Consider the following 26,657-nt stretch of genomic DNA (forward strand, 5'->3'; position numbering starts at 1 on the left):
ATTTACAATTTCCTCATAGGATGCCTTTACCAAGCAGAAAATGCCTTGGTGCCCTTGCCCTTTCAAAACAAAAGGCTTATAGGTCTGAGTTCAGATGCCCTTAAGCACAGGCAACATATTTGATTAGGGTACAAAACTTGCTTGTTTCCATTTCGCCAGGTTCCCTCATGTGCGCCGCCATGTTCCCTCTTGGGCGTCTCCATGTTCCGTCTTGGGTGTGGCAGTCCAGTGCCACCCCTTACAATCTTGAGTCTTCCCTTGGGCTTGTGTTCTCCTCATCGGATGCGGCAGACTGGGCGTGGTCCATTAGGGTGGGGCGGTTGGGATGAAGAATGACCTCTGGTCCTCCGTCGTAGATGGAGTGAAGATAGTACCACATCTCCTTGGAAATCTGGCCGCAGTCTGCTCCTGTTAAGAAGAAAAAAAACCACCCAAAACTAAATTGTAAAAATACCGAAGCTTTCGGACCAAAATTAATAATGATCTTTGTTATCGTAACCAATCCTGCATAGTGCCTTTTAACGAGGAAGAACATCATTTGTGTGTAAGCCCGGTTTAACTTGCTGCGATATAAATGTGAAGCAAGAACATCATTTATGTGTAAGCCTGGTTCATACTTGATGTGACATAAATTTGAAGCAAATTTGAAGCCACAAATTCGCAACAAACATTTCGCAGCATTTCAACTCTTGTGAAACATTTTCAGCAAAACAGATCTGTGGCGTCAAATTCGCTTTGCACGAAGCATTCACAGGAAGTATGAACCAGGCTTAATAACACTCTGTACAAGTTCACACTTTTGCCAAGTTCACACAAGGACCGTTCATCAACTGGAGGAATTGAGGCAGGTATTGCCTGATAACAAACACATGTTTTTAAGCAGTTGACAAATGGTTCTAGTGCAAACCTGGCCTTAGCAAATCTTAAAATCTCGTAGAATAAATATGTTTAGGGAGTGAAGCCTTGACTTACTCTGTCTAACCACAGCGTAGCCTCCTTTCATTATTGCAATGGAGCGATTGTCAATGGGTCCTGGTGGATCTGTGGTAAAGATTTCAACAAATAAATGTATTGAATATTATAGTTTCACATTTTTTAAAGGTGTTGTATACGTTTAGTAATTGGAACCCACTGTTTGTTTCAATCCTATATACTTGTAGATGAAGATATATAACATAAAACTATCCCGTAAAAATTTCATTGAAAATGTCAAGTTGTGAACTTTGCAGAATTTCACTTCAAATGTTTTCAATGAATAAGAAAATTGAGTCATATGATAATATAAATAGATTTCAATTGTATAAAAAAAACAATCATTTTGAATGCCCTTATCCAGCGCTTTTCTGAGAGATTTGCGAAAAGCCCAGTTTCGTAATCACTCTCAAAACGTCATCTCTGGGAGCTCCAATTTGTAAAGCCGCTTTGTTGCAGCGTGGGGGTATAACAAAGCAAACTCCCACAAATGACGTCCGCGACATTGTCCTTCGACGCGCGCTCTCAATGGCAGAAGTGTTTTTAGTTTTTCAAAACCTTTAGGTTGGGGCCTGATTTTTTAGACGATAATTACGAAAAATTCAGAAGTATACACATATCAAAATTACATTAAAATGGTGAACAAGTGCATTATAAACAAGTTACAATACCATTTTCGTTGAAAACATTCCACTCAGGTAGGTGTTTAAGAACCCCACATGGAGAGAAGACAAGGAAAGATGTTTCAGTTTTTAATGTGGGAGGAAAACCCCAGAGAATTATTCCACTTAGAAAGCCCAATCCACATAGTTCTCAGTGGGATTTGAACCAGGGTGATGGAGGGGAAAGAAACCACTACGCCAACTTGACTGCCCAAATGAAACCAAGTTGGGGCTGGAAGGACTAAATAGTCAGGGCTCAATTTGAAAGAGCTGCTTTAAATCACAAAAAGGAGCTAAGAATTACAAAAGTACACTCACCAGAATAAGGTTACCAGCTTAACTACCATGTCCCATGTAATTGTTACTGGTATCCTGCTCATTTTTGCTTTTGTTAAGCAATATTTTTTTGCTTAAAGCAGCTCTTTGAAGTTTTGACCAGATCTCCATAAGGTTAAATGATAATTTTGATGTGTTATTTTCCCCCCGAAACAAGGAACAAGACTATAATTGTTCCAAAGTTTGTGGGTTCAAATCAAGTATATGTGATTTTGTTCACAGAATTCTGGAAAGGACCGAGTATACAGTGCTAACACACATATGTCTTAGGGTTAAAAACCAGAATTAATATTCTTAATCACCAAAATGAATACTCTTAATCCCCAATGTAAATTTATCATCTATCAAGACTATAATTGTTAAAGGAACGCTACAGAATTGGTAAGTAACAAAAATCGTGAAGATCACAGATTTACATAAAACTTACATGGTCTAAAGATGATGATAGAAGAAAACATCCCTCAAAATATATTTCTGTCTTTATTTGATGAGAAATAAATAATCTAATTTCGCGTTTGGAGTTGATTGCTCAGAGAGCGTTTTATTCATTTTTGTTTTGGCATCAATACAATGCAACATTTTGTAATCAGTTTGTCACTGTCTACCGTGACCCAGATGGCCGATCGATCTCAAACTTCTACAGGTTTGTCAGTTTATGTATATGTTGGATTATGGTGGAGTGCATAACGTGCTTACACTGCAAGCAAATTTTTTGCTAGCAAAACCAATACTGTAATGTTCCTTTAAGTACCTTTCTGTTTGGCTTTGACGAATGCCTCCCAGAGCTTGAACCATGCCAGGCTGATACAGTAGATGATGGAGTCAGGGGAGTCATCCCTTGAAAATGCTTCATTCAGCTGTCAAGATGGCGGAGAAAAATAAACCATATATCAATCTAAGATTCAAGGGGGTGGGGTGTGTCTAAAAAGGTTTAATTTTTATTTGGTTTGTCAATGCAACTCCATATGGACACCCGTACAGGGCTCAACATTTATACTGGACTGCAGGCTTGAAGCCAGTGGTTGTAGCGTTGGGCCAGACAAGTCCGGGGGTCTGGTGTTTTGCAATGGGAGACTTTCTGGGACGATAGAGGGCAGCAGACTTACCGGGTAAATCCATTGTTCTCAGAATTATGGGCATGTTCAGAACTACGTAAACAATGGAAATTTACCCGGTATGTCTGCTGCCACCTAGCGTTGGAAAGTCTCCTATTGTATAATAATACCTCATTGTGTTTATATCTTGGAACAGAAACAAATCATATTCAAATGCTGACCTTGAGTCTGGAAAATACCTTTCAATTCTGTTCAGTATGCTCAATACCCCAAAAGACAGATGAGATAAACATTTAAACATTTAAGCATTTAACCAGCCAATAAAGGATGATCTCAAATATATATATATATTACAGTTTTCTAATAGCTGGAGTCCGTAGGAACATAACAAAATATAACAAGTCTCTTACCTCGCGTCAAAACATGGTAAAAATGGTTTTTCTACAGAACGCTTCTAGCCAAATTTCTGAAAAACGCGGGGTAAAACAAACCTGCGTGACTAAGGAATCGTGACGTCAGTGGCGGCTATTTGGTGTGGAAAATAGCGCCCTCAGTTTGCCAAAGCTGGAGAACTGTGTTCACACCCAGTTAGGGGAATGTCGTCACTGGCGTCAAGAGGTCATTATAATAGATAAGCCGTTTTTGACTCTCGGCTGAAAAAGCCGCGTGCATTTTGACTTGAGTTATTCATTACTATTAATGCAAATATTGAGAGTATCTACGATGTCTATTTGGTCATAAAAAGGTTATTTTAACTGTGATTTTATTAGATAACTGCAATGCATCCAGCCCTATGTACTGTCTTAATTGTTTATTATTGTTTAATTTGATTTTCTGGCATCTCCTGTGCAATTTGGCCTCTTTAATTTGGGGAGGGGTCCACTACCCAATCATGCTTTAGCGTTTAACTGTTTGTTTGTTTGTTTGTTTGTTTGTTTGTTTGTTTTTTTGTTTGTTTGTTTGTTTGTTTGTTTGTTTGTTTGTTTGTTTGTTTGTTTTTTTGTTTTTTATAAACGTTCATTTTTTTAACTTACATTAAGGTTATTGTTTATGTAGTATTGTGGTAATTCTTGTGCAATTTTACATTTTAATATTTTATATGTTGCTGTACAATAGGATTGTAAATTTCATGTATTTTTATATACTTGACGAATAAACCATTCAATTCAATTCAATTCAATTCAATAGTTGAAATATTGAGATCATCCTTTATTGGCTCTTTACATGCATGTTATCAGGGCTAATGAACCACTGAATAAAGAACATTTGATGATGGTTTTAATGTCTACAGTGTCTGAATCTGAATGGACTTACCTTGATGAAAGTCTCCATCTCTTCTTTTCGTCTTCGTTCGATCTGCTCAGCCTCAGCCTGGCAGGTTGGACATCCGTACAGATGGTTGACGGCCGGCCCACCACCATACCTAGCATAAATCAAATCAAACAATCAGTGATTAGAACCGTGGGCTTGTTACGTAGACAAAAGTTTCATCTCTTAAGATTGCAGACCAGTGTAGCCTTGCCAACCTTCCATGATTAATAAAAATATAACACACTTTTGCATGAAGCGTTTTAAACATTACCACTGTCTAGTGTGAATATTGAGCTATAAGACCTGTGAATTGTGGAGTTATTCTCGAATTTGAGCCCTGAGAGATTTTGTCATGTCAGTGCAAACATTTTGTATCTCCTACAAAAGCAACTATGTTACGAGCAATTGTCAATTGTTGTATGTTGCTTAAAATAGCCAGGATGTACACACAAAGCAAGTACACTCTGAGATACTACACTTTTGCAGAAAACGAGATACAATGTTTTGCCCTGCGGCAACGCTTCAGAAGTTGTTGGACTCACCTTTGGTGGAGATACTCCCAGACTGGTTGAGGAACCTTAACAACGAGCTGGTCAACGTAAGAGGCTTTGCTTGGCGGAACACCTGACAAATAAATAAAATAAAATAAAAAATAAAAAAATGTCACTGTTTTATGTAGGGTGATGTGACCGAGTGGTTACAAGCATCAAATTAAATTCAGGGCCCAATTTCATAGTGCTGCATAAGCAGGAAATATTGTTTACAGACTTTTCTGCTAAGCAGAAATGCGCAGGATACCTGTCACAAATTGTACACATGACATGGTAGTTTGGCTAGTAACCTTATTCTGGTAAAAAAAATTTTTGTTGCACTTAGTATTTTTTTCTGCTTAAGCAGCTCTATGAAATTGGCCCAGTAGTGTACTACCTAAAGGAGGATTGCCAAAACATAAATATTGTTGATAGGACATACCTCCATGCTTGCATAGGAAGTCGTTATTTGAGATGGGGCCTGGCTCAGCAAAGCTGTTGAACTTATTCAACCATTGAAGAGAGACGAAGAAATGTAGAAAGCTTGGCTGCAGGAGAAAAAAAGAGAATTATTATAAAATGATAAAAAAGCAATTCCTGATTGAGTTTGTTTTATTTTTATGAAGGAAAAAAAACCCAAACCAGAAATTATAAAATGAGAAATTGCGTAACATTACAAGGCCGGACAGCAACTTCAAGGTGAGGGCAACACTTCACTGATTTGTTTAAGACAGTGGACACTATTGGTAATTGTCAAAGACTAGCCTTCACAGTGGGTGTATCTCAACATATGCATAAAATAACAAACCTGTGAAAATTTGAGCTAAATTGGTCATCGAACTTGTGAGATAATAATGAAAGAAAAAAACACCCTTGTTACACAAAGTTGTGTGCGTTTAGATGGTTGATTTCGAGACCTCAAGTTCTAAATCTGAGGTCTCGAAAATTACTTCTTTCTCGAAAACTATGGCACTTCAGAGGGAGCCGTTTTTCACAATGTTTTTTACCATCAAGTTATCAACCTCTCCCCATTACTCGTCACCAAGAAAGGTTTTATGAAAATAAATAAAAGAGTAATTACCAATAGTGTCCACTGGCATGTTGCCACCTACTTCTGGGGTTGAAACAGAGTTACCCACTTCATAGTCGGCTTGGATCAAGGGTATCATCCACTAGGAGTCTGTAGGGCCACTGATTTTCCGTTTCAGAAAAGTGCAAATTCCGTTTGGCAAAAACATGAATTCCGTTTCAGGCACAAAAAATTCCGTTTCATGTTTTTTTAATTAGATAAAAGGTTGTTTAATACCCAGGGACACACTTATAAAAATCAATTTGAGATAAGTTGCACTGTTGACTTCGTAAAATGTTCATTTGAACTGACAAATTTCAAAAAAATACTTTTTTTTATAATTGTGGATTATTTTGTATACTGCTGTTCTAAAAAGGTTGCACTGTGACTGCAGTATCAATGCACATGATGTGATAGACTTGATTCCAAGTCTAAAACTGCAGTTGATTCTCTGCATCAGCCACATTGTAGGCTAATGACAGGAGTGTATCCACAAGAGGGCGCTGTTTCAGCATGATCAAAGACTTGGGAACAAGTCTACGGACGTGACCATTCTCCATCCACAAACAAAATGTCAGCCATTTTGTTTTCGCTTTGGCGACAGAATGTTGACAGTTTACGGTTTTATTTTAAACCTTTCCGAGATGAAAAAACATTGTATGTGTTCTTATAGATCATAGGTAAGCTAGTTTGTGTATTATTGTTGGTAAAAGAGAGGGAGAAAATGCAATTTGGGTGAACAAAAAATGTTTAAAACGTGCCGCGAATAATGCCCTTCGCTTAACCATGTTAACAACGTGTGTACATCATGTGTGTAAACATTGAGGATGGTGTGAAGTAGAACAGAATGATCCACGGTTACGATCTCGTACTTTTTAATGGTCTGATTTCTGATGCCTTTTTAGTTTAACAAAAAGAATCTTAATAAAAAAAGCAAATTTCAATAGTTTTGGCGTCAAGAAAAAAAAAAAAAAAAAAAAAAATCAAATTTTCTGAAATCCCGTTTTCCGTTTCAAAGGGCGGATTCCGCGAATTCCGTCCGTTTTCCGCGATCGCGGAAAATCAGTGGCCCTAAGTCTGACGGGTAGAGCAGAATGCACTACCTTCCCAACTTTTAACGAAGCAATTATGGTTGCTCAAGGGCACAAGTGTCATGACCGGGCTTCAAACCCTCACTCTAATGCTGACAACATCAGAGTTTGGGTCCGGTGACTTACTAGGGAATAAAATGAGGGCCAATTTCACTCAGCACAAAGCAATTTTGTTTACTGCGTTAAGAGCACAGTCAACTACAATCGCTAACCCTCTGACAATCGTAGCTGACAAGCTTTAGGATGTTCTAACTTTCCTACCTACCTCATGCTGTTCAAACAGATCAGAAACTTTCTGTCTCTCCTTTAATGCATCCTCAGACACTTTTCTGCAAGCAGACACAAAAAGATAAAAATAAAATAAAAACTGTTGACAATGTGGTTTGCGGTAAGATAATGTGTATATCTTGTTGCCTGGTAGATAATGTTCTTTTGAGAACTTGCTATATATTCTGCTACGGCGGAGTAGTTTTGTCGGAATTCGGGAGACTTCTCAGATCTGCTTGTTAACTACTACTCGGGCCCAATTTCAAAAAGCTTGTAAGCACAACAATTTGCTTAGCATGAAATTTTTGCCTTAATAAAAACAGGATTACCAACCAAATTTCCACGTGATTTTCAAGATTTAAGCAAACAACAGCTGAATGCCAGTAACAAGCAATATGCAACAAATCGAATTTGGTTGGTAATCCTGTTTTTATCGAGAAAGAAATTTCATGCTAAGCAAATTTTTGTGCTTAGCAGCTCTTTGAAATTGGGCCCTGGGTGGAAGGTAGGAAATCGGCTGGGACTTCTACTTTCACTTAGTGGATTGAGGGGACTTCTCATGATTAAACTTCCCGTTCAAGCTGGTCTTTAACAACATTTGCACTTCTCAAGGTTGCAGGTGGAAGTCCTGCTCTAGTCAATTTATTTTTGTTCACCCTGACATTAAAAGTAAAGTCCATGAAAATTTGACTTACTTGTAGAAGAGTACGTAGGCCTCACAGTTGGCCACTTGGAGGTCACTGACCTCAGTGACGTACATATCATCGTACTCATACCACTGACTACTTAGCCAATTCTGGCCGTAACTCGTGTAGTGGCCGCCTGTAAGAAAAGTAAAATGGAGAGAATTTATTAAAGTGCAGGACTTACCCCAGGAATGATACAACTACAGGAAGATTCCACTAGTAACTGACTCCCCAGTTAGCCCCAGTTAGCTAAAAAGGTTTGACTGGCAGGGTGGAGGGGTGTAGGAAAGCTCAGAACATACGGGTATGCAATCAAAACATAATCGTACACAATATAACACCTATCAGTATGCCAGCGTCTGCACAACTGCAGCCCTGATACTTCACGACGGCAATTGCCGTCGTTGCCCCTACCTATTGCCGCAATGCCCTTCAAAAACCGTGCCCTTTTCTCATCATTGCCGCCGTGCCCTTCCTCCCGAAAACAAATTATATTCAACGTTGTCAAAGTTCGAAAATAAGCCAAAAAGTCCCGATGTCTGAGTAAATTTCACGCAACGAAATAGACCCCAATTTCACGCACGTCAGGCACAACAGCAGATTTCAGGCCCGTTAGTCGTTGTTCTTTGCGTGCGACTAAAAAATACTCGAAACATCGAACGCTAGAGGGCGTTTCGGAACAAAGCGATAGCGTGAGATTAAACGCCCTCTAATGGTAAAATTACGCGAACCAACGCTAAACGCCTTGAGACAAAGACTCGACGTGTCTGTGCATGCTGGGATAGTGGTTTTCCCCATGCTTGGTACACATGATGTACCATCATGTACAGCATAGTCGTGCATGCATTTATTCTGTCAACATCGTGTCAAAATGGAGCAGTTACGTGGGAATTTTAGCGTCTCTACGAAAAACTACACAACGTGCATGACCAATAGTAGGATTAGGTATGAACAAAAATTATTTATTGTATATTGTAAGTAGTTGTTCTTTATTTTGTTGAATTAGATGAATGCTTTCTTTTTTCATTGGGTAACAGTTAGAAAATGGAAAAAATGGAAGAACTATTTTTTACAGGCAACTCAGAGTTTTTTTTTCAAACTGCCGTTGTGCCCTTCGCAACTTTTTATGATTTGATTGCCGTGATGCCCTTCCAAATTTTTGAAAATTGCCTTGGTGCCCTAAATTTTTACAAAAAGTCAAGGCAAAACTGCCGTGCCCCTTAAAAGCCGAAGTATCAGGGCTGCAACTGTTGAGTGTAGCATGCAATTTGACCCTTTGAGAAACGGCATCTGAGGATGTGACAGGAATTGAACATTTGCAAAACAAATGTTTAAAATACACTGTCACGCTTTTTAACAAAAAGGGCATTTATAACTGTGCATAAAAGAGTTGTGACTCAGTCTAAAAACGGCCGTTTAAAACCTTGCAGGGTCGTGAGCGGCACATCTTCTTCGATGATAGGGGGGGGGGGGAGATGAGGATACAATGAATAGACTTACCTCCGGCTGTTCCGTGGTGGCAAATAACGGCTGTCAAATCATAGAGGGGGCACTTGCTGTTACACTCTAGTGACCAAAAAGACACAAAATGCTTTTACCAATTCCTGACACCAAACTCAATTGGCCTTTTTTAGATTACGGTGGACGCTATGGGAGTGCACTGTTTGTGTTAGGTGCATATAAACAAATTTACCCAAAGCTTTGAACAAATGTCCTTTGTGCTCACACTTCAGCTATTTTTTGGAGTGTGTTATCTTGGGCAACTAAAGTCGCCATTGGGGCTCAAGCAGGGTATAGTGCGCAGTTGACTACAGTCTCATTGGGTCTGAAGGGGTTAGTGGGTTATCTTGGGCGACTAAAGTTGCCATTGGGGTTCAAGCAGGGTATAGTGCGCAGTTGACTACAGCCGCATTGGACCTGAAAGGGTTATGTGTCGTTCACCAATACACAAACTCCAAGCCTAGGACCGAAACTCTAACAAAAACAGAACCTGAGTCCAGTGCGTTAAACCGCTTGGGCACAAATCTACTGAAGTTTGTGGTAGGGCCTACCTTTGGCAAGATACGGTGACATGTCCAGACCTTCCATGGGGAAAGACACGTAGCTGTTGATCTTGGAGGAATACGAGGACATGGATTCATGACGGAATCTCTTCAGATGAACACACAGAACCTAAAAAAAAAAAAAGTCTTTTTTTTTTTACAGGACTCGGGAAAGTACCGAATACACAGTCCTAACACAAATCGGTGTACGGGTAAAACCAAAATTAATATAATATGTGTTAAGTCTGATACCTTACAAAGGAGTGTTGAATTTGTATTAAGGACGTCTAGTTGCAATACCACACATCCCTGTGTTGCATGGATTAAAAGTAAGGTCTTGTTTTCAAACATCTTGCTCAGTATGTTGACCAACAGTGATAAGCTTCTGACTGTGCTGTCAAGCTTTAGGTCAATCTTTTTATTTATGACGATCTTTTTAAGAATGATGCACATGTTACATTTTTAAAACAATGTTGTCTCTTGCAGTGTTTCGTTGGTAATTTGACCTGTCAAATCGGAATACATATTTTTTTTTTATGGCAACAAGAATGGCGGGAAGTATTTTTATTGGGTTTCACAGCCAAAAATACCTCCTAAGGGATAACAAATGCCTGCTGTTCTATCGGGTTACTTTTTTGTCTTTCTTGTAAAAAAATATTCTGAGCAACAAGCCCTGCGGTCTTGTGGATTTTTCCCCAAAATTCAAGCCCTGATGTTACAAATAAAGGACCACCTTTTCAATTGACATCTGCACAGGTTATTTTTTTTGTATATAGACCGTATAGAATAACCCTTTTTTTGCTATGAAAGTCGCCATCTTGTAGGGCAAACCGTATGCGCGTCTCAACGCATACATCAAATGAGCTTGCAGCACGCAGCGTTCCCGGTTTGATTTCTATGGCACATGTCACACACCCCCACGCACACGCTCACAGACGCCATGTTGTAGGGCCGATATTTGAGTAGTGACGTCATATTCAATACGGTCTATAGGATTATCCAATCAAAAGTTCAAAAAACCAAATGTTTATTTACCCTTTAAGCATTATTTTCTGGTTGGCAGCGATAATCGTGATAAACGATATCGGTTTATTTTTTAAGAATGGAGATGAATCTTACCTCTGGTAGGTCAAGAACTTGTGAGAACTTTACTCCATTACGAAGCCTGTAAAAAACAAACAAAGACACTTTAAATAACTTGACAAAATTAGTGTGCCAAGTTTGATACTCACTGACCTTATGCCAAGCACCTTAAAAGTATAATCCCGGCCAAAATGTTTGTTCACTTATCCTGAAAAAAAAACCATTCTATCCCCCGTCCCCTGTCAATGTTTAATGCTCAATGTTTACTGGAACGATGAACAAGACCCTGCAACAATGAGAACCAACATTGAAAGGGGGCAGGGGGGGCCCAACGAGAAATGGCCGGGATTTTAGGGTCAAACTGTTTTAACGTTTTCAACAAAAACAAGTTTCTAACAGAATCTGAAACTCACTTCTTGCACTTGTCACAGCTGTACATGTTATCTCCTGTAAAATTAAAAAGACAACAACAAAAAAACAATAAAATATTACTCATACTCTGCATAATAATAATAATAATAATAATAATAATAATAATAATAATAATAATAATAATAATAATAATAATAATAATAATAATAATAATAATAATAATAATAATAATAATAATAATAATAATAATAATAATAATAATAATAATAATAATAATAATAATAATAATAATAATAATAATAATAATAATAATAATAATAACAATAACAATAACAATAACAATAATAATAACAATAACAATAACAATAACAATAATAATAATAATAATAATAATAATAATAATAATAATAATAATAATAATAATAATAATAATAATAATAATAATAATAATAATAATAATAATAATAATAATAATAATAATTTTGTGATGTTAATAATGAGTGCTATGGAGCATCAATTCAACGGTGAAAGAGTGACAAACTCCCAGAGAGGAAGTCCTTCACCCGATCTGGTTGGTATGCCTGAGCAGGTGCTACCAGATCGTATCCAAACTGCTCACAACGGGATTCGTGGTGGAACCAGGAGAAAATGGAGTAAGAACGATAACAAAAGTGCGATGGACTGTTATATTAAGAGTGAACCGGACAAGAGAGGATACAGAAGGAGAATGATAAGCCTATGGCAAGATAAAGGAATGTTTGAGATTAGTGAGCAGCGTCTTGCAGACCAGATAAGTACTATCAAACGGAACCAGTGGTTAACCAATGTGGAAATTGAGGAGATGAGGAGGATAGTACAAGCTGAAAGTGATGGAACAGATATTGTTAACCACCAAATACCGGAGGAGGCGGCTGCTGCTAGCTCACAGAGTGAAGATGAGGTGAACCAGCCAGGGTTGCGAAATGGTCAGGATGATGATGGCATCGACGATGAGGAGGGCGTAGAGTTCACGGAGGAGGAAGTGCATATTAAGGCTAGGCTTCAAGAGGTGATGGAAGCGGCGAAGGGGTCAAACGGGTGGAGTATTCCAGCTTTGCGCCGGGTCCCAAGGAAAAGGCTGACAGAAATGTCAGCCGTGGTAAGTAAAGTCCTTGGGTCGGTAAGTACGGATAATTTATCGGAAACTAACCGTCTTATTTTTGCAGGGGCAGTTGTAGTAGGGGAAAAGTTAGGGGTAGAGGTGTCTCAACAAGGGAACAGTACACCATGGTGGAAACGTCGGCTGGAGGGTCAAATTAAAGATTTGCGAAGAGATCTCAGTAGAATAGAACAAATGAATAAGGGTTTATTGAATAGTTCAGACTTAAGGAATACAATTATGACAAAGTACAACGTCAAACGTAAGGGTGTGAGTGTTGTAATAGAGGAGATTAAGCAAAGGGTTAAGGCTAAGGCTGCAAAAGTGAAGAGGTATGACGACAGGGTTAGACAATTTCACCAGAATAGATTATTTAACACCAATCAGCGTCAGTTGTTTAAGGAATTGGATGGGAAGGCTGACAGCACGCAAGCGGTTCCGAGACCAACAGAGGCAAAAACTTTCTGGGGTGGTATTTGGGACAAACCAGTAAAACACAACCGACAAGCGGAATGGCTAACAGATGTGAAAGATGAATTGAGAGGGGTGCAACAGCAAGAAGGGTTCCAGATTGACGTGGACAAGGTTAAGAGACAGATAAAGAAGGTGCCAAATTGGAAAGCCCCGGGTATGGACCATGTGCATGGGTACTGGTTGAAGAACTTCCGTAGTTTGCATGAGCGAATGGCCCTACAATTGCAAGACTGTCTAGTACAGGGTAAGGTCCCATCTTGGATGACTGAGGCAAAAACAGTGCTGATCATGAAGGATGTCAAGAAAGGTAACATTGCCAGTAATTATAGACCAATCACGTGCTTACCTGTGATGTATAAACTCTTGACCAGTAATGATTGCAGAAGACCTATATCGCCATATGGATGACCAGCAGTTGTTTCCAGAGGAGCAGAAAGGCTGTAAGAAGCGGTCCAGAGGTACGAAGGATCAACTTATCATCGATAAGGCTGTACTGAAGGACTGCAGGAGCAGAAAGACTAATTTGGCAATGGCGTGGATTGACTACAAGAAGGCGTATGACATGGTATCGCACACATGGATAATGGAATGTCTGGATATGGTTGGAGTGGCTGATGCAGTAAAACGTCTTTTAGGTGAGAGCATGAAGACGTGGCGAACAAATCTGACAGCCAACGATGATAATCTGGGCAAGGTATGCATAAGAAGAGGTATTTTCCAAGGTGACTCTCTGTCTCCGCTGCTGTTTGTTCTTGCGATGATGCCCCTGTCGATGATTCTAAGGAAGGTGAGTGCAGGTTATGTAATGAAGAAGGACGGATGTAAGATCAACCATCTGCTTTTTATGGACGATTTGAAGTTGTTTGCGAAGAATGAGGCCGAGATCGACTCTTTGGTGCAGACCGTTAGGATTTTCAGTGATGACATTGGGATGCAGTTCGGTCTGGAGAAATGTGCTTCAATGACCATGAAGAGGGGGAAGAGGGTACATTCCGATGGCATTGCTCTGCCAGATGGTGCACAGTTGAGGGCTTTGGGTGAGGAGGAGAGTTATCGGTATCTTGGTGTACTTGAATCGGACCATGTCCTTCACAAGGAATCAAAGGTAAGGCTGAAGGCAGAATACATCAGGCGTGTAAAGAAATGTTTGAAGTCTAAACTAAACGGGGGGAACATGATTAAGGCGATTAACACATGGGCCGTGTCTTTGATGAGGTACAGTGCGGGTATTGTCGAGTGGACTAAGGAAGGTCTAGATGTCACTGACAGGAGGACAAGAAAACTAATGACCATGCATGGCATGCTACACCCGCGGTCAAATGTTAGTAGACTCTATCTTCCGAGGTCAGAGGGCGGAAGGGGGTTGCTTAGCGTGGCGGACAGTGTTAACATCGAGCGCAGAAGCTTGCATTGTCATGTCAGGAGGACCGAGGAGAGCTTGTTGATAGTTGCACAAAGGTACACGAGGGCAGACGAAGTTGGGCCGAAAGAGTACAAGAGGGAAAGGAAGGAGGAAAGACATCAAGATTGGAGGAACAAACCACTTCATGGCCGGTTCTTGAGGTGTACTGAGGAAGTGGCCAGCAGCAAGTCATGGAATTGGTTAAAGAGTGGAGAACTAAAGAAGGAAACAGAGGGCTTGATTACTGCGGCGCAAGACCAGTCTCTAAGGACAAATGTAATGAAGGCAAGGATAGAGAAAGCAAACGTCTCTCCTATGTGTAGAATGTGCAATAAAGCAGAGGAGACTGTATTTCATATTGTTAGCGAATGCAGTAAGATGGCCCAGACGGAGTACAAAGGAAGACATGACAAGCTGGCCAAGGTGATTCACTGGGATCTGTGTAAGAAGTATGGTGTCAAAGTACTTGCGAAATGGTACGACCATGTTCCGGAGAAAGTTGTAGAGAACGACCAGGTCAAGATCCTATGGGACTTTAACATTCAGACCGATCATGTTATACAACATAGGCGTCCGGATGTTGTGCTATTAGATAAGACGAAGAAGATGTGTCATCTCATTGACATAGCTGTGCCAGGTGATATAAGGGTAGCTTCGAAGGAGATGGAAAAGATCGAGAAGTACCAGGACCTGGCCAGGGAACTTCGTAAGATTTGGCAGGTAAAGGTAAAAGTAGTCCCCGTGGTGGTTGGAGCACTTGGCACCATTCCCAAAGCACTGGGGAAACATCTAGATGAAATAGGGACAAATGTGAGGGTAGATCTATTACAGAAGGCAGCGCTTTTGGGAACAGCGAGGATCCTGAGAAAGACCCTTGAGATCTAAGGCTTGAGGAGTTACCGGCACAAAGGAAAATGAGATCTTTCTTTTGCATGCTGTGATAAAATGAAATAATAATAATAATAATAATAATAATAATAATAATAATAATAATAATAATAATAATAATAATAATAATAATAATAATAATAATAATAATAATAATAATAATAATAATAATAATAATAATAATAATAATAATAATAATAATAATAATAATAATAATAATAATAATAATAATAATAATACTAATAATAATACTAATAATGACGTCTTCTATATTGCCGGTATCCACCCAAAAGTGCTCCAACAAAAGCGTTCCCCCTTGGTTGTTCTCCAGCAGTGCAAAGATCAAGAAAATTTAAAAATTTTAAAGCGAAAACACCACAGGCATTTTACTCGGGTGGGATTCGAACCCCCGACCCTTGCCATTCTAGAGCAATGTCGTACCAACTAGACCACCGAGATTGCCCGGTAGCTAGAGGCAGTTTGAATCCTATGTTTAGCAGCGGGTACTGCAAACGATTTAAATAGATGTTAAATTGAGTATACAGTGCTACACACATCGGTGTATATGGGTAAAACAAAAAAATTAATATTCTTTATCCATCTATTTAACATCTATTTGAAAACACCACACATAACAAGTTTACAGAAGCAGTCAAGAGGATATATATTGGAAGTACTGTGGCAGAGCGATTAGGAGCACCAAATTCAAACTCTGGTGTTTCTGATCAGCAGAGTGTGGGTTTGAAACCCCAGCCGTGACACTTGTGTCCTTTAAAAGCAAGACACTTCACCATTGCTTCGTCCTTCGGATGGAACGTAAAGCCGTTGGTCCCATGTGTTGTGTAACGCATGTAAAAGAACCCAGTGCACTTATCGAAAAGAGAAGGGGTTGCCACGGTGTTCCTGGCTGTGGCTGATAATACGCTGTAGCACCCTGTAAACCTTTATAAGGTGCTACATAATTGGGTCTAAGAATTCATAACTTTCAATAACCTCTCTTTCTGTATAAATGTATATACTAAGCGCCTTGAGTACCTTGTTGGTAGATAAGTGCGCTAGATAAGACTTCAATATTATTATTATTATTATACATGCATATGATGCGATCAAGCTGTGTGCATATAGAGACGTGTGCACTGTGTGGCCTGGTACCTAGGCGCGTGTAGTTAGGGACCAGACTCTTTTTGCCGACGATATGTTTGAATTCCCGACGTGACGTCGATGGTAGGGGGCGGTAACACTTATTCGCTAATTACGCAAGCCAGATATGTCGGGAATAAACAAAACACATTTTATTGATGTTCAATACATATATCAGAAATAAATGACAGCAAAATTAACTGTTTTATTTGAATTCACTGCAGCATCCCTTTAAGGAAAAAAAAAAAGACAATACTTGTACATGTACATTGAACAACTTAACATCTTAATATCTTAATATCCTTTATACACTGAAACCTATTTTCAACAATGTGATGCGTTGTTTTGTTGTTGTTGTTGATGTTGTTGTTTACTGACCTTTAAGATCATCTGCAGAGAAGAAGGCTGCTAGACAGTTATCCAAAGTTACATGAGGGCCCCATATCCACCTGCAGGTGGATACAAATGAAAGACAAGGTTAAGATATCAAATCTTACATCAAAGGCAGTGGACACTATTGGTAATTACTCAAAATAAGAAGTAATTTCTCACTAAAATATTTGAATTGAATTCAAGACCTCAGGTCACGAATTCAAGCATCTGAAAGCACACAACTAGTGCGACAAGGATGATTTTTCTTTCATTATTCTCTGCCAACTTGTGAAGCAAGGCAATTTCTCATTAAAAAAAAAGGGAATTCATCCCCCACTGCCTTGGCTCCAATCCCCAACCCTCCCCAGGTCAAAATTCCAGTTGAACCTAGTTAACTGGGGTCAACTGGTTCAACTGGATAGTGATCAAACTCGTCCATTTTCCATATTAACCAACTGGTTTGGACTAGGTTTAACTGTGTTCAACTAGGTTGAAATTATAAACCAGTTGGTTTCTGTCCATTTTCCATATTAAACCAACTGGTTTTAACTGTGTTTAACTAGTTTATCAACTGGTTTCAACTAGTTCCAGTTAAACCCAGTTTAACTAGGTTCAACTGGAATTTTGACCTGGGTCTTCAACTCCTACTTACCCAGAGAACCAGCTGTAGAACCAGGACAGCCATCCCTGCTGCCCGTAGGCATCGGAGCACGGTGTGATGCCCTTGCTTGGTAAGCCGTGGGACTTATGGATCCTTGCCAGGTCCTCCTTCCCAGGGATCGGGAGAGACAAGTCTTGGAATGTCTCCTTGCGAGTTGAAATCTGAAGGATCGAGGAAACAAACCACACAAAATTCAACATGTTTTACCAATGCACCAACCACAATGTACTTCCATGATTAAATATTTTTCAGGACTCAAGCTCCTGTGTTTCTGATCAGCAGAGTGTAGGTTCGAGTTCGAGTCATGGCACTTGTTTCCTTTTAAGCAAGACCCTTAAAAGAAAAGTAAGTTACCATTTAGTCACCTTTCATTTCTGTATACCATCACAAAATGCTCAGACAATGCTAATATTTTTGATTTCTTTAATCAAATTTTGTCAGTAAAATTAAAAATAGAAACAACATAAAACAAAAATTTACATACCATACATACTACATTGGAAAGTTTCAAAACCAGACCTGATTTTTACTTTGACCTTTAAATGTGACTGGGAGTAGGTTAAACCCTGCGGCTGTTTGTGGCCACTGTGGGCATTTTGGTACAATTTGCTTGTGGCCGCTATGGTCTCGAAAGGGTTAAGCATGCATGACACTAAACCACTGCAGAGTGAACAATTAATTTAAAGTGTATCCCGAACTATTACAGACTAATAATGACAAGTACTTGTCACTTACCGTGTCACAGGTCAGACACTGCACAGAGCTTAGGATCTTGCCATCAAAGACATCAGAGACAATACTGCGGTATTTCACACTCGGCTTCTTGCCTAAATGCAAAGGAAGAAAAGAAAAAAGCATAAAGGTTAATAATCAATGAACTTTCAGATGGAAACTGACCAATCTTTATATTAAAAATAACTAATTCAGTAAAAGATTGTATTTATAATTTATTCGCCCAGTACCTCTGTTAGAATCTGCCTTTCTGAGCGCCATTTCCTCGTGGCTAGCACACCGTGCCATCTTGCCATGACCTCCGACCTTATAGCCCCTCTTGTCCTCCTGTTGTATCTCCATCTCTTCCCCGTCGTCCTGCGCCTCGTTGCACGGTTCTCTCATCATTTCGCTCTCGTCGATATCTTTCTCCGTCGACCCCTTCTCGCGGTCCTCCTTCGAGAACACTCTCTTCGTCGACGACAAGGACCCGCGGAGAATCTGCGCATCCCCGGATTCCGTTGGTGGCACGTCGGCGTCGGACTCCGATAAGGTTTGCTTCCGGTTCCTACGGTTCTTGAGGGCGTCCATGCTGCCGGGACGACCGGAGAGCCGTGGCGCTGACGCCTCGTCCGATGTCAGACCGGTGTTCTCGCAGCTGTGGTCCTGTATGCTGTATTCCCCATCTGATTGGCAGAGGGAGTCGTTGGAGCGTACGCGGCGAGGGCGCTCTACTGTGGGACTGTTGGTGTCGTCCTCTTCGCTGCCCGATGGGTTGTCGTTCTGGTCTAGCAGGGGTTCTTTTAGCTCATCGTGGAGGCGGTCCATGAAGCAGCGTAAAAACTCCTGAGTGTCCTTTTCATTCAAAGAAATTCAAGTGAATAAATAGTTTGGTAAAGAACATGCACACAAATCCAGATGTTACTTTTATCAATTATCTTTACCAGAAGGTAATCCACACCATTATTGCTTCATCCTTTGGATGGGACGTAAAGCTGTAGGTCCTGTGTGTTATGTAACTCAAGTGAAAGAACCCAGTTACACCCTGTAAACCCTTACAAAAGGTGCTACATAGGACTCCTAACTCAAATTAACAACTTCAAAACCTGTCTTTGAAAAAAGTTGTCTCTCTTTGTTCTAGCGCCTGGAGCACCTTATATGTGGATATGTGCCCTATATAAAACTACAATGTTATTAATTTTGGCAAAACAAATTATCAAGACAAAATGGGGATAAACTCTTACCTGTTGAGTAAAACCTTTGAACATAGGAAAGACAGAGCGGATACTGTTGATGAGACTGGATGGAGTCAAATAGCTGGGTCTGTTCACAAATTTCATAAGATAAATATTAATGACCAAGAGAGTGCATATAGATTTTTCTCTCAGCATTTCTCTCTATTTTGTAGGGAGCATGGCTCTGACCGTGTTCCGAAAATACTACAATATTCTTAATCTTTGTTTTATATAGGGTGTGTTCGATTAGCTTCCCTGGGTCGACCCCACGGTGCTCACTCGGGTGAGCCTCTGACAAGAGCTAATAGAAAGATCACTCACCCTGTCGTGGTGGCGTCATGCAATATAAGTGCTCTTATTATTAATGTAAAATGCGCTAAATAAGAACAAGTTATTATTATTATTATTTAATTATTATGAAACCCATTAGACTTTGGGACGGATGAATAAGTACAATTATGAATGAGATGCAGAATAAAAACGTTACCTTCTTCTGCCCCATATTTCCTCCATGAGTTTCTGGTAGCTCTTTGCTAGGTACGGCTTCTTCTCCGTTTTGACGTAACTGTCGCACTCCAAGAAGAAATGGGTGAACGCAGGACTGGTGAAGGAAAAACAGGATACAGTCTCAAAGCACAACCTCACTACCATGGGCAACTATACCTCTCTTCACTAACCCCTGCTAGGGATATGCTCATAACGCCGATGGGCTTCAAAAAGTAAATACTTTGCGTGCACGCTTGTACTTTGCGTGCACGCTTGTAAACAAATTACGAGTGCTTGTAAAGTGCTAATAGGACGCTTAGTTCATTATAACGAGAAACATATAAATTGACATATTAAACTTGAGGTCTTGAAATCAAATTCGTAGAAAATTACTTCTTTCTTGAAAACTACTTGACTTCAGAAGGAGCTGTTTCTCACAATGTTTTGCACTATCAACCTCTCCCCATTACTCTCGTTACCTAGTAAGGTTTTATGCCAATATATATTTTAAGTAATTAACAAACGTGTCCAGTGCCTTTGAAGGTGTTATAAAGGATTGGTCCAAATAAATAAAAATAGTCGCAGACAGTGTTCGTGTTTGGTGCGGTCAGCCATTATATGGAAAACAACCATGTGAAAAGTTGGTTTAAATCTATTGTGTGAGTCAAGAAAAAATAGTGAAGCCGTCTTAAAAAGATTGGTATGTTAGGGATCAACTAAATAGGATAACCACATAGGAATAAATCCACTCAAAAAGCCATCCCCACACCACACAGTACATACCAATTTGATAAAGCTTGGATACCAGCACTGATGTAACAAGTGTTGCCAAGGTTACGCAGTCCTGTCAAGCCTTGATCAAAAGGAAACACAAATAATAAAAACACTATTACTTTCGAGGCACAAAGTTCACAAAGTCATCTCCCTAACACCAGGAAAATACTGAATATTGAAGCGCCATAATAATAATAATAATAATAATAATAATAATAATAATAATAATAATAATAATAATAATAATAATAATAATAATAATAATAATAAGACTTGTAATGCGCACATATCCACCCTGCTGGGTGTTCAAGGCGCAGTAAAACCAAAAACAAAACAAAAACAAAACACAACACAAAGAAAAACAGACACAACAAAATTAGTCATTGAAAACCTGTGACATAAGATAAGTTTTGAGAAGAGACTTGAATTTTGCAGTACAAAGACAAGATCGAAGATTAAGTGGTAGAGAGTTCCAGATGCGTGGCGCGGCTGAAGAAAAAGACCTGTCACCCCATGAGTGTCGAGACGTGGGTTCAATGAGGAGAAGCATAGAACTTGATCGAAGATTCCTTGATGGAGTGTAAACTTGAAGCAGTTCAGAAATATAGTGGGGAGCCTTGCCATTAAGAGCTTTGTGGACAATGAGCGTCACTGAGTGAGGGATATGTGTACTATATAAGAAGCCACAGGCCTGCGAGTGGACCCTCAAAAAAAGAGCTACATGATGATCGTGCAACGTCAAGTGAGCGGGCGTCACGCATTTACGCTGGTCGAATAGACCGATCCATTTTAAGCTCCGCCCCATTGGGTGGAGCCTACTAGATCGGTCTATTGGGGCACCCCATTAATCCAGTAACTTGGCTTATCTCACATAATTGAAGCCAAGTTTATATAAGGCATGCCAAGGCCAAAGGGGGACAGCATTCTGGACAAAAACAAATTATGAAAAGAAAAAAAGAAAAGAAACAAAATGAAATGGAAAAAAAAAAAAAAAAAAAAAAAAAAAGGGAAATAAAAAATCAGGCCTGATCAATCAAAAAGCAGATATCCGATTTAAAGCGGAGATTTCACAGGCCTGTATTATTATTTGTTGTCGTCTGATTTTAACAACTCACCTCTCGGTTTGGGGTCTTTGTTTAAAAACTCATCTAGAGCTTGAGTGACTGGGGAATCCAGACGGAACAGATAGGGAGACCGGCTGAAAGAAAGTTTGTCAATACTTATTCATAATAGGATGTATACCAATGTATACCTGTAGTTTTTTGGAAACTTTGATTGTTTTAATTTTATATAAATGTAGATGTATACACAAGAACTACCCTGTGAAACTTTCATTTCAAAAGGGGGTGCATTTTTTAGATATTTCTGAAAATCCAGAGGGAATTTATGTCCATTGCAGGAAAAATAATCCTTAAAGCCATTGGACCCTTTCGGTAAACAGTATTGTCCAAGGCCCACACTTCGTGTATCACAACTTCTATATCAAATAACAAACCTGTGAAAGTTTAGGCTCAATCGGTCATCGGAGTCGGGAGAAAATAACGGGAAAACCCATCCTTGTATCCGCGCGTTTCGCCGTGTCATGACATGTGTTTAAAATAAATCCGTAATTCTCGCTATCGAGAATTGATATTGTTTTACTGTTTTCTCAAAAAGTAAAGCATTTCATGGAATAATATTTCAAGAGAAGTCTTGCACCACTACCTTCTGTAAACCCTGTAAGTTATTTGTAAATCTGTTTAAATAGAAATACACAATCTGAGAAGCGTTACCCAGTAACGCTTCTCACATTCAGATTTTGGGGCATCAAAACTGATATATTTTTACATAACCACAGTACTTCAAAGTGAAATGTCTCTCAATGGCTATACTATCGAAAGCTGCTGTATACTCAAAATAAGTTGAACTGTGTTTGAGTGCTTGATTTGATTATACTGCTGAACACAGGGGAAGCAAAAGCTATAGCAGTTGCACCTAATCTGTAAACATTAGCGTTAACATAAACCTACATGTACCTCTGTGGCATGTCCCTTGCGGCGCGTTGATGTGCGGCGCGTTGATGTTCAACGCGTTGCACCTCTCTCTCGACCACCACACGGTGGCGCTTTGTCACCTCAACACTGCCTTCATTGATGACGCAGTCCGGGAACGCTTCTTCCTCGCAGGCGGAGCACCAGATGCGGAAAGTGTGTAAGTTGAGATTCAGCTGGTGGTTCGTTATCTGTGAACCAGGGAAAAAGGTTAACCAGTTACAGTCCTGCGTCCTACAGTCCTGAATTTAAAAACTTTGGCTATTGGGAAATAAATAGTTATTACTTGGTTTTACCTGACACCGATGTGTTAAGCACTGTATACTCAGTACTTTCCCTGAGTCCTGTGGAAAAAATCTACAGGCATTAATCGTACACCCGAGTAATACTCGGGTGTACGATTAATTTGAACTGCCTCACGCTATCGGGCATGCTCGATGGTCTAGCGGTGTGACATCTGCTCTCTAGCAATGCGAAGGTCGCGATTTCGAATCCCATCCAAGTAAAGCCTATGAACATAGGACTTGGGAAAATAACATGGGCTGAAGGAGGGTGATTCAAAAGAGGGCGCTACCAGAAGAAGTTTGTGTACAGAATCTCCTGCCACATCGGATTGCCAGGAACACTCCTTTTCTTTTATGATAAGTGTAACTGGGTTTTTCTTAAGTGCATTACACAACACACAACACCAATTTTCAATCCCATCTGAATCAATAATAGTTAAAGGCACTAGATACTATTCGTAATTGCTCAAAATAATTGTCAGCATCAAAACTTACTTGTTAGCGATCAATGGAGAGATATTGATAGTATAAAACATTGTGAGAAACGGCTCCATCTGAAGTAACGTCATTTTTGAGAAAGAAGTTATCTCTCACTAAAATATTTGAATTTGATTTCGAGAACTCAGAATTTGATTTTGAGGTCTTGAATTCAAGCATTTAAAAGCACACAATTTCGTGTGACAAGGGTAATTTTTCAACGACCGATTGAGTTCAAATTTTCACAGTTTTGTTATTGTGTGCATATATTGAGATACACCAAGGGAGAACAATGGTCTATGACAATTATCGAAGAGTCCAGGGTCTTTAAGTATGTTTCACAGAAATTAAGTGTTAAAGTCAATACTTTTAAATTCTTTTTAATAAGGTTGACATTTTCTTACCTTTGTGTGCTCTGAACTGTGATCGTTAGCTGTCTCCCCACAACCAACAAATCCACAATTCTCCTGTAAACAAAATAAAAGCCATACTTCAATAAGGGAATCAATGTGTGGTGAAGAGGTTTTCAACTAGTGGTTTAATCCCAACGAGGCCTGGTTCTTGATAATTTTACCCAGACGAAGTCGAGGTAAATCACTAGTTGAAAACCAATTCAACACACTTTGATTGCCATTCATAAATACATTTTCGGTCAAAAAAACATCAACACTTTTTGGTCAAAAGGTAAAATAAATGCAAAAATTATAATTATTCAATGATTTCTTTCAACATAACACCCCTCCAGCTATGAAATGGTTAGGCCCTCGACCCGATCGGGTAAACAACTCCTTATAAGGGAATGATGTGGTGTATCGGGTGATGTGGCACAACTGTCTCGGCCGTTGCTCTCGACCAATAGGAATGAAGAAACTGTCTTATACGCACAGGTGCAAGCGCGCGTGTCACGCCCATGTTATAACACTTTTTACTGGTGTTATATCATCCGTTCAAACAACACCTCGTGATGCCCTTTAGACCAATCAGAATGGATAAACTGTCTTAGGTATTTATGAATGAGGTTTCAATGAATTAGGTCATAGATTGAGGTCAAAAAATCTACCTTTTGAAATGAAATTAGTTTTATTGTTCTTACAGTAACTTTGGATTAAAACAATCAAATGGTTCCAAGAAACAAAGATCTTGGCCTGCTTTGACATTAAGGTATGACTATACTTACATGCAAACACATCCAAACATTTGGACCCCTGGCATCACAAGAATTACAGCATCCCTGCACAAAAGAACAAAAAAAAAGAATTACAACATTTTATAAGAGAGAGAATTCAGTCTCAAGCCCAGTTCATACTTCCTGGGAAAGCTCTGTGCGAAGCGAATTTAACGTCACAGCTCTGTTTTCACTGCAAATTTTTCACAAGCGTTGGGCTGTGCTCAACTCTTGGGAATATTTTTTTGCGAGCTTGTGATGTAAACCTTTGCGTTCGCGGGAAGTATGAACCAGGCCTAAGTCTTCACTCGCATCATAACTGAGGCTTTGTGGTTTATGGCTCTAATGCTTGATTTGTTGAGTGATATGCCGGTAAGAGTTCACCTGATCCGACCATCTGAGCCTGGGTCGTCCTGTCTTCCTTCAACTCTTACAAATCCATCTTTCAAGGTGGTTGCTTTTTCTCCTTGTTTCATGCCCAAAGTACTGTACTGAACGCTATGTGGGATCCCTACTACAGTAATCACACTCTCATTCATTTCGTCGCACTGTCCGTGAAATTCCTAATTCTGCGCCAACACCCTGGCTTTTGAGTTCTGAAAAATAATGGCGCTTGCATGAAAGTTACAGATCTGTACCTGTGCACGTTGACGCAAGTCCTCCTCGTGGAACAGAGCAGTCCTGGATGCATGTGGACATCCCCGGCTGTTTCTCATCACGATCGCTACACACTGAGATGACCTACAATCAAGAAAATACAATTAAATAAACCTCTTTGTTTACAAGGGAGGGAGAAAAATTTCCATATCCTGCCAAAAAAGCTACTTTTTCATTCGGGAAAGGTTTCCATATCCTGCCAGCCACCAATTTTTTATTTGATAATTAAATAAAATAGTATCTAATTCACCATTTTAAAAAGAGATATTCCATTTTGTAATAAAAATGAATGAAGGTTGCGATAATTGTATTGTAACCCTCCTAGTCACGTCCTACTGCCTCGGGGGAGGAGGGTTACGATAATCACGACTAGGGCGAGGCGGAAGGTACTTCTACTACTAGAAACATAGTATAAGGCTCCCCGTCGTGAGAGCTCTATAGTTTATAGATTAGAATTGTAGGCGGAGGGGGATTGGCTAAAATTCCGTATTCATCCACCATCACCACTTCCCCCTAAATATCAACTATCAGGTCAAATTAAATCCGTACACCTCCTTGTATTGTTCGGCAGCATTTGCAGAGCAGAGGACGCGAGGAACGGCTGATTGATAAAATGTATACAGGGACTAAGGAGAGGCACTGCGAATGTATAATAAACACCATGGAGGTCTAAATCTAAAATATGAATATACCGAATATACCCTCTGCCAGGTAATATAATCCTAATCCAATCTTACAATGTACTAATTAAATAAATAATCGCTCAATAAAGTCAAAGACAAATACAATTAAAAATCAAAACTAAAAAGGAACACATCGTCTTGACGATCACTTGAAAATATCTCACTTCAACAAGTTTTCCAGTCATATCCAGACTTTCGGGTAACATACACCTTACCTTAATTATATCCCAAAATGTTCATGTAAATAGACAGCAATATCTCTTGAAATTGATCTAAAACTCGAACATTCTATGACGATCGTGAGGACTTTTCCGCACCAATCAAAAAATGATACGGCGTTTTTTTTCATTCTAAAAGCCCGCCCTCATTCGACGGCTATTAATAGTTTTAAAATTCCTTGTCATTGTCAAATCTTTCATGGGCGGGGTTTCGGGGTTTTTTTTTCGTTTTTTTTTTTTGGGGGGGGGAGGCATTTTAAAATAGCCCACCATTTTCCTGCAATAATTCTCTGTGGTTTTACTCCCACCTAAACTGATTTTAGATAGATAGATAGATCTAAAATATTGTACCCAAGTCAACTGGTACCAAAGTCAACTCGTACCTA

General features: G+C 39.5%; 1 protein-coding gene across 1 annotated transcript; it reads right to left on the reverse strand.

The window, feature by feature from the left end:
- LOC117303163 (ubiquitin carboxyl-terminal hydrolase 20-like) lies at positions 1-26,377 on the reverse strand. Its single transcript, XM_033787285.1, has 25 exons — positions 26,269-26,377; positions 25,352-25,454; positions 24,726-24,779; positions 23,953-24,015; positions 22,773-22,978; positions 21,873-21,955; positions 20,767-20,836; positions 19,985-20,098; positions 19,507-19,585; positions 18,514-19,117; positions 18,287-18,378; positions 17,543-17,712; positions 16,897-16,967; positions 11,518-11,551; positions 11,141-11,186; positions 10,031-10,151; positions 9,480-9,545; positions 7,989-8,115; positions 7,292-7,355; positions 5,309-5,414; positions 4,879-4,960; positions 4,340-4,448; positions 2,722-2,827; positions 973-1,041; positions 1-408 (listed from the first exon to the last, which is right to left on the reverse strand). The coding sequence occupies exons 2-25, from the start codon at positions 25,427-25,429 to the stop codon at positions 239-241; spliced, it is 2,784 nt and encodes a 927-aa protein (XP_033643176.1). The 5' UTR covers positions 25,430-25,454; positions 26,269-26,377; the 3' UTR covers positions 1-238.
- Positions 26,378-26,657: the final 280 nt, after the last annotated feature.

This window comes from Asterias rubens, chromosome 19 (genome assembly GCF_902459465.1).
Source record: "Asterias rubens chromosome 19, eAstRub1.3, whole genome shotgun sequence".
NCBI lineage: Eukaryota > Metazoa > Echinodermata > Asteroidea > Forcipulatida > Asteriidae > Asterias > Asterias rubens.

Coding starts and splice junctions, on each gene's coding strand:
- LOC117303163 (XM_033787285.1), bottom strand. CDS start 25,429: ATGAGAAACAGCCGGGGATGTCCACATGCATCCAGGACTGCTCTGTTC. Junction 4,449..4,878: donor TGGGAGTATCTCCACCAAAG/GTGAGTCCAACA, acceptor GATTTATGCTAG/GTATGGTGGTGGGCCGGCCG. Junction 1,042..2,721: donor CGTCAAAGCCAAACAGAAAG/GTACTTAAAGGA, acceptor TCTTTACCACAG/ATCCACCAGGACCCATTGAC.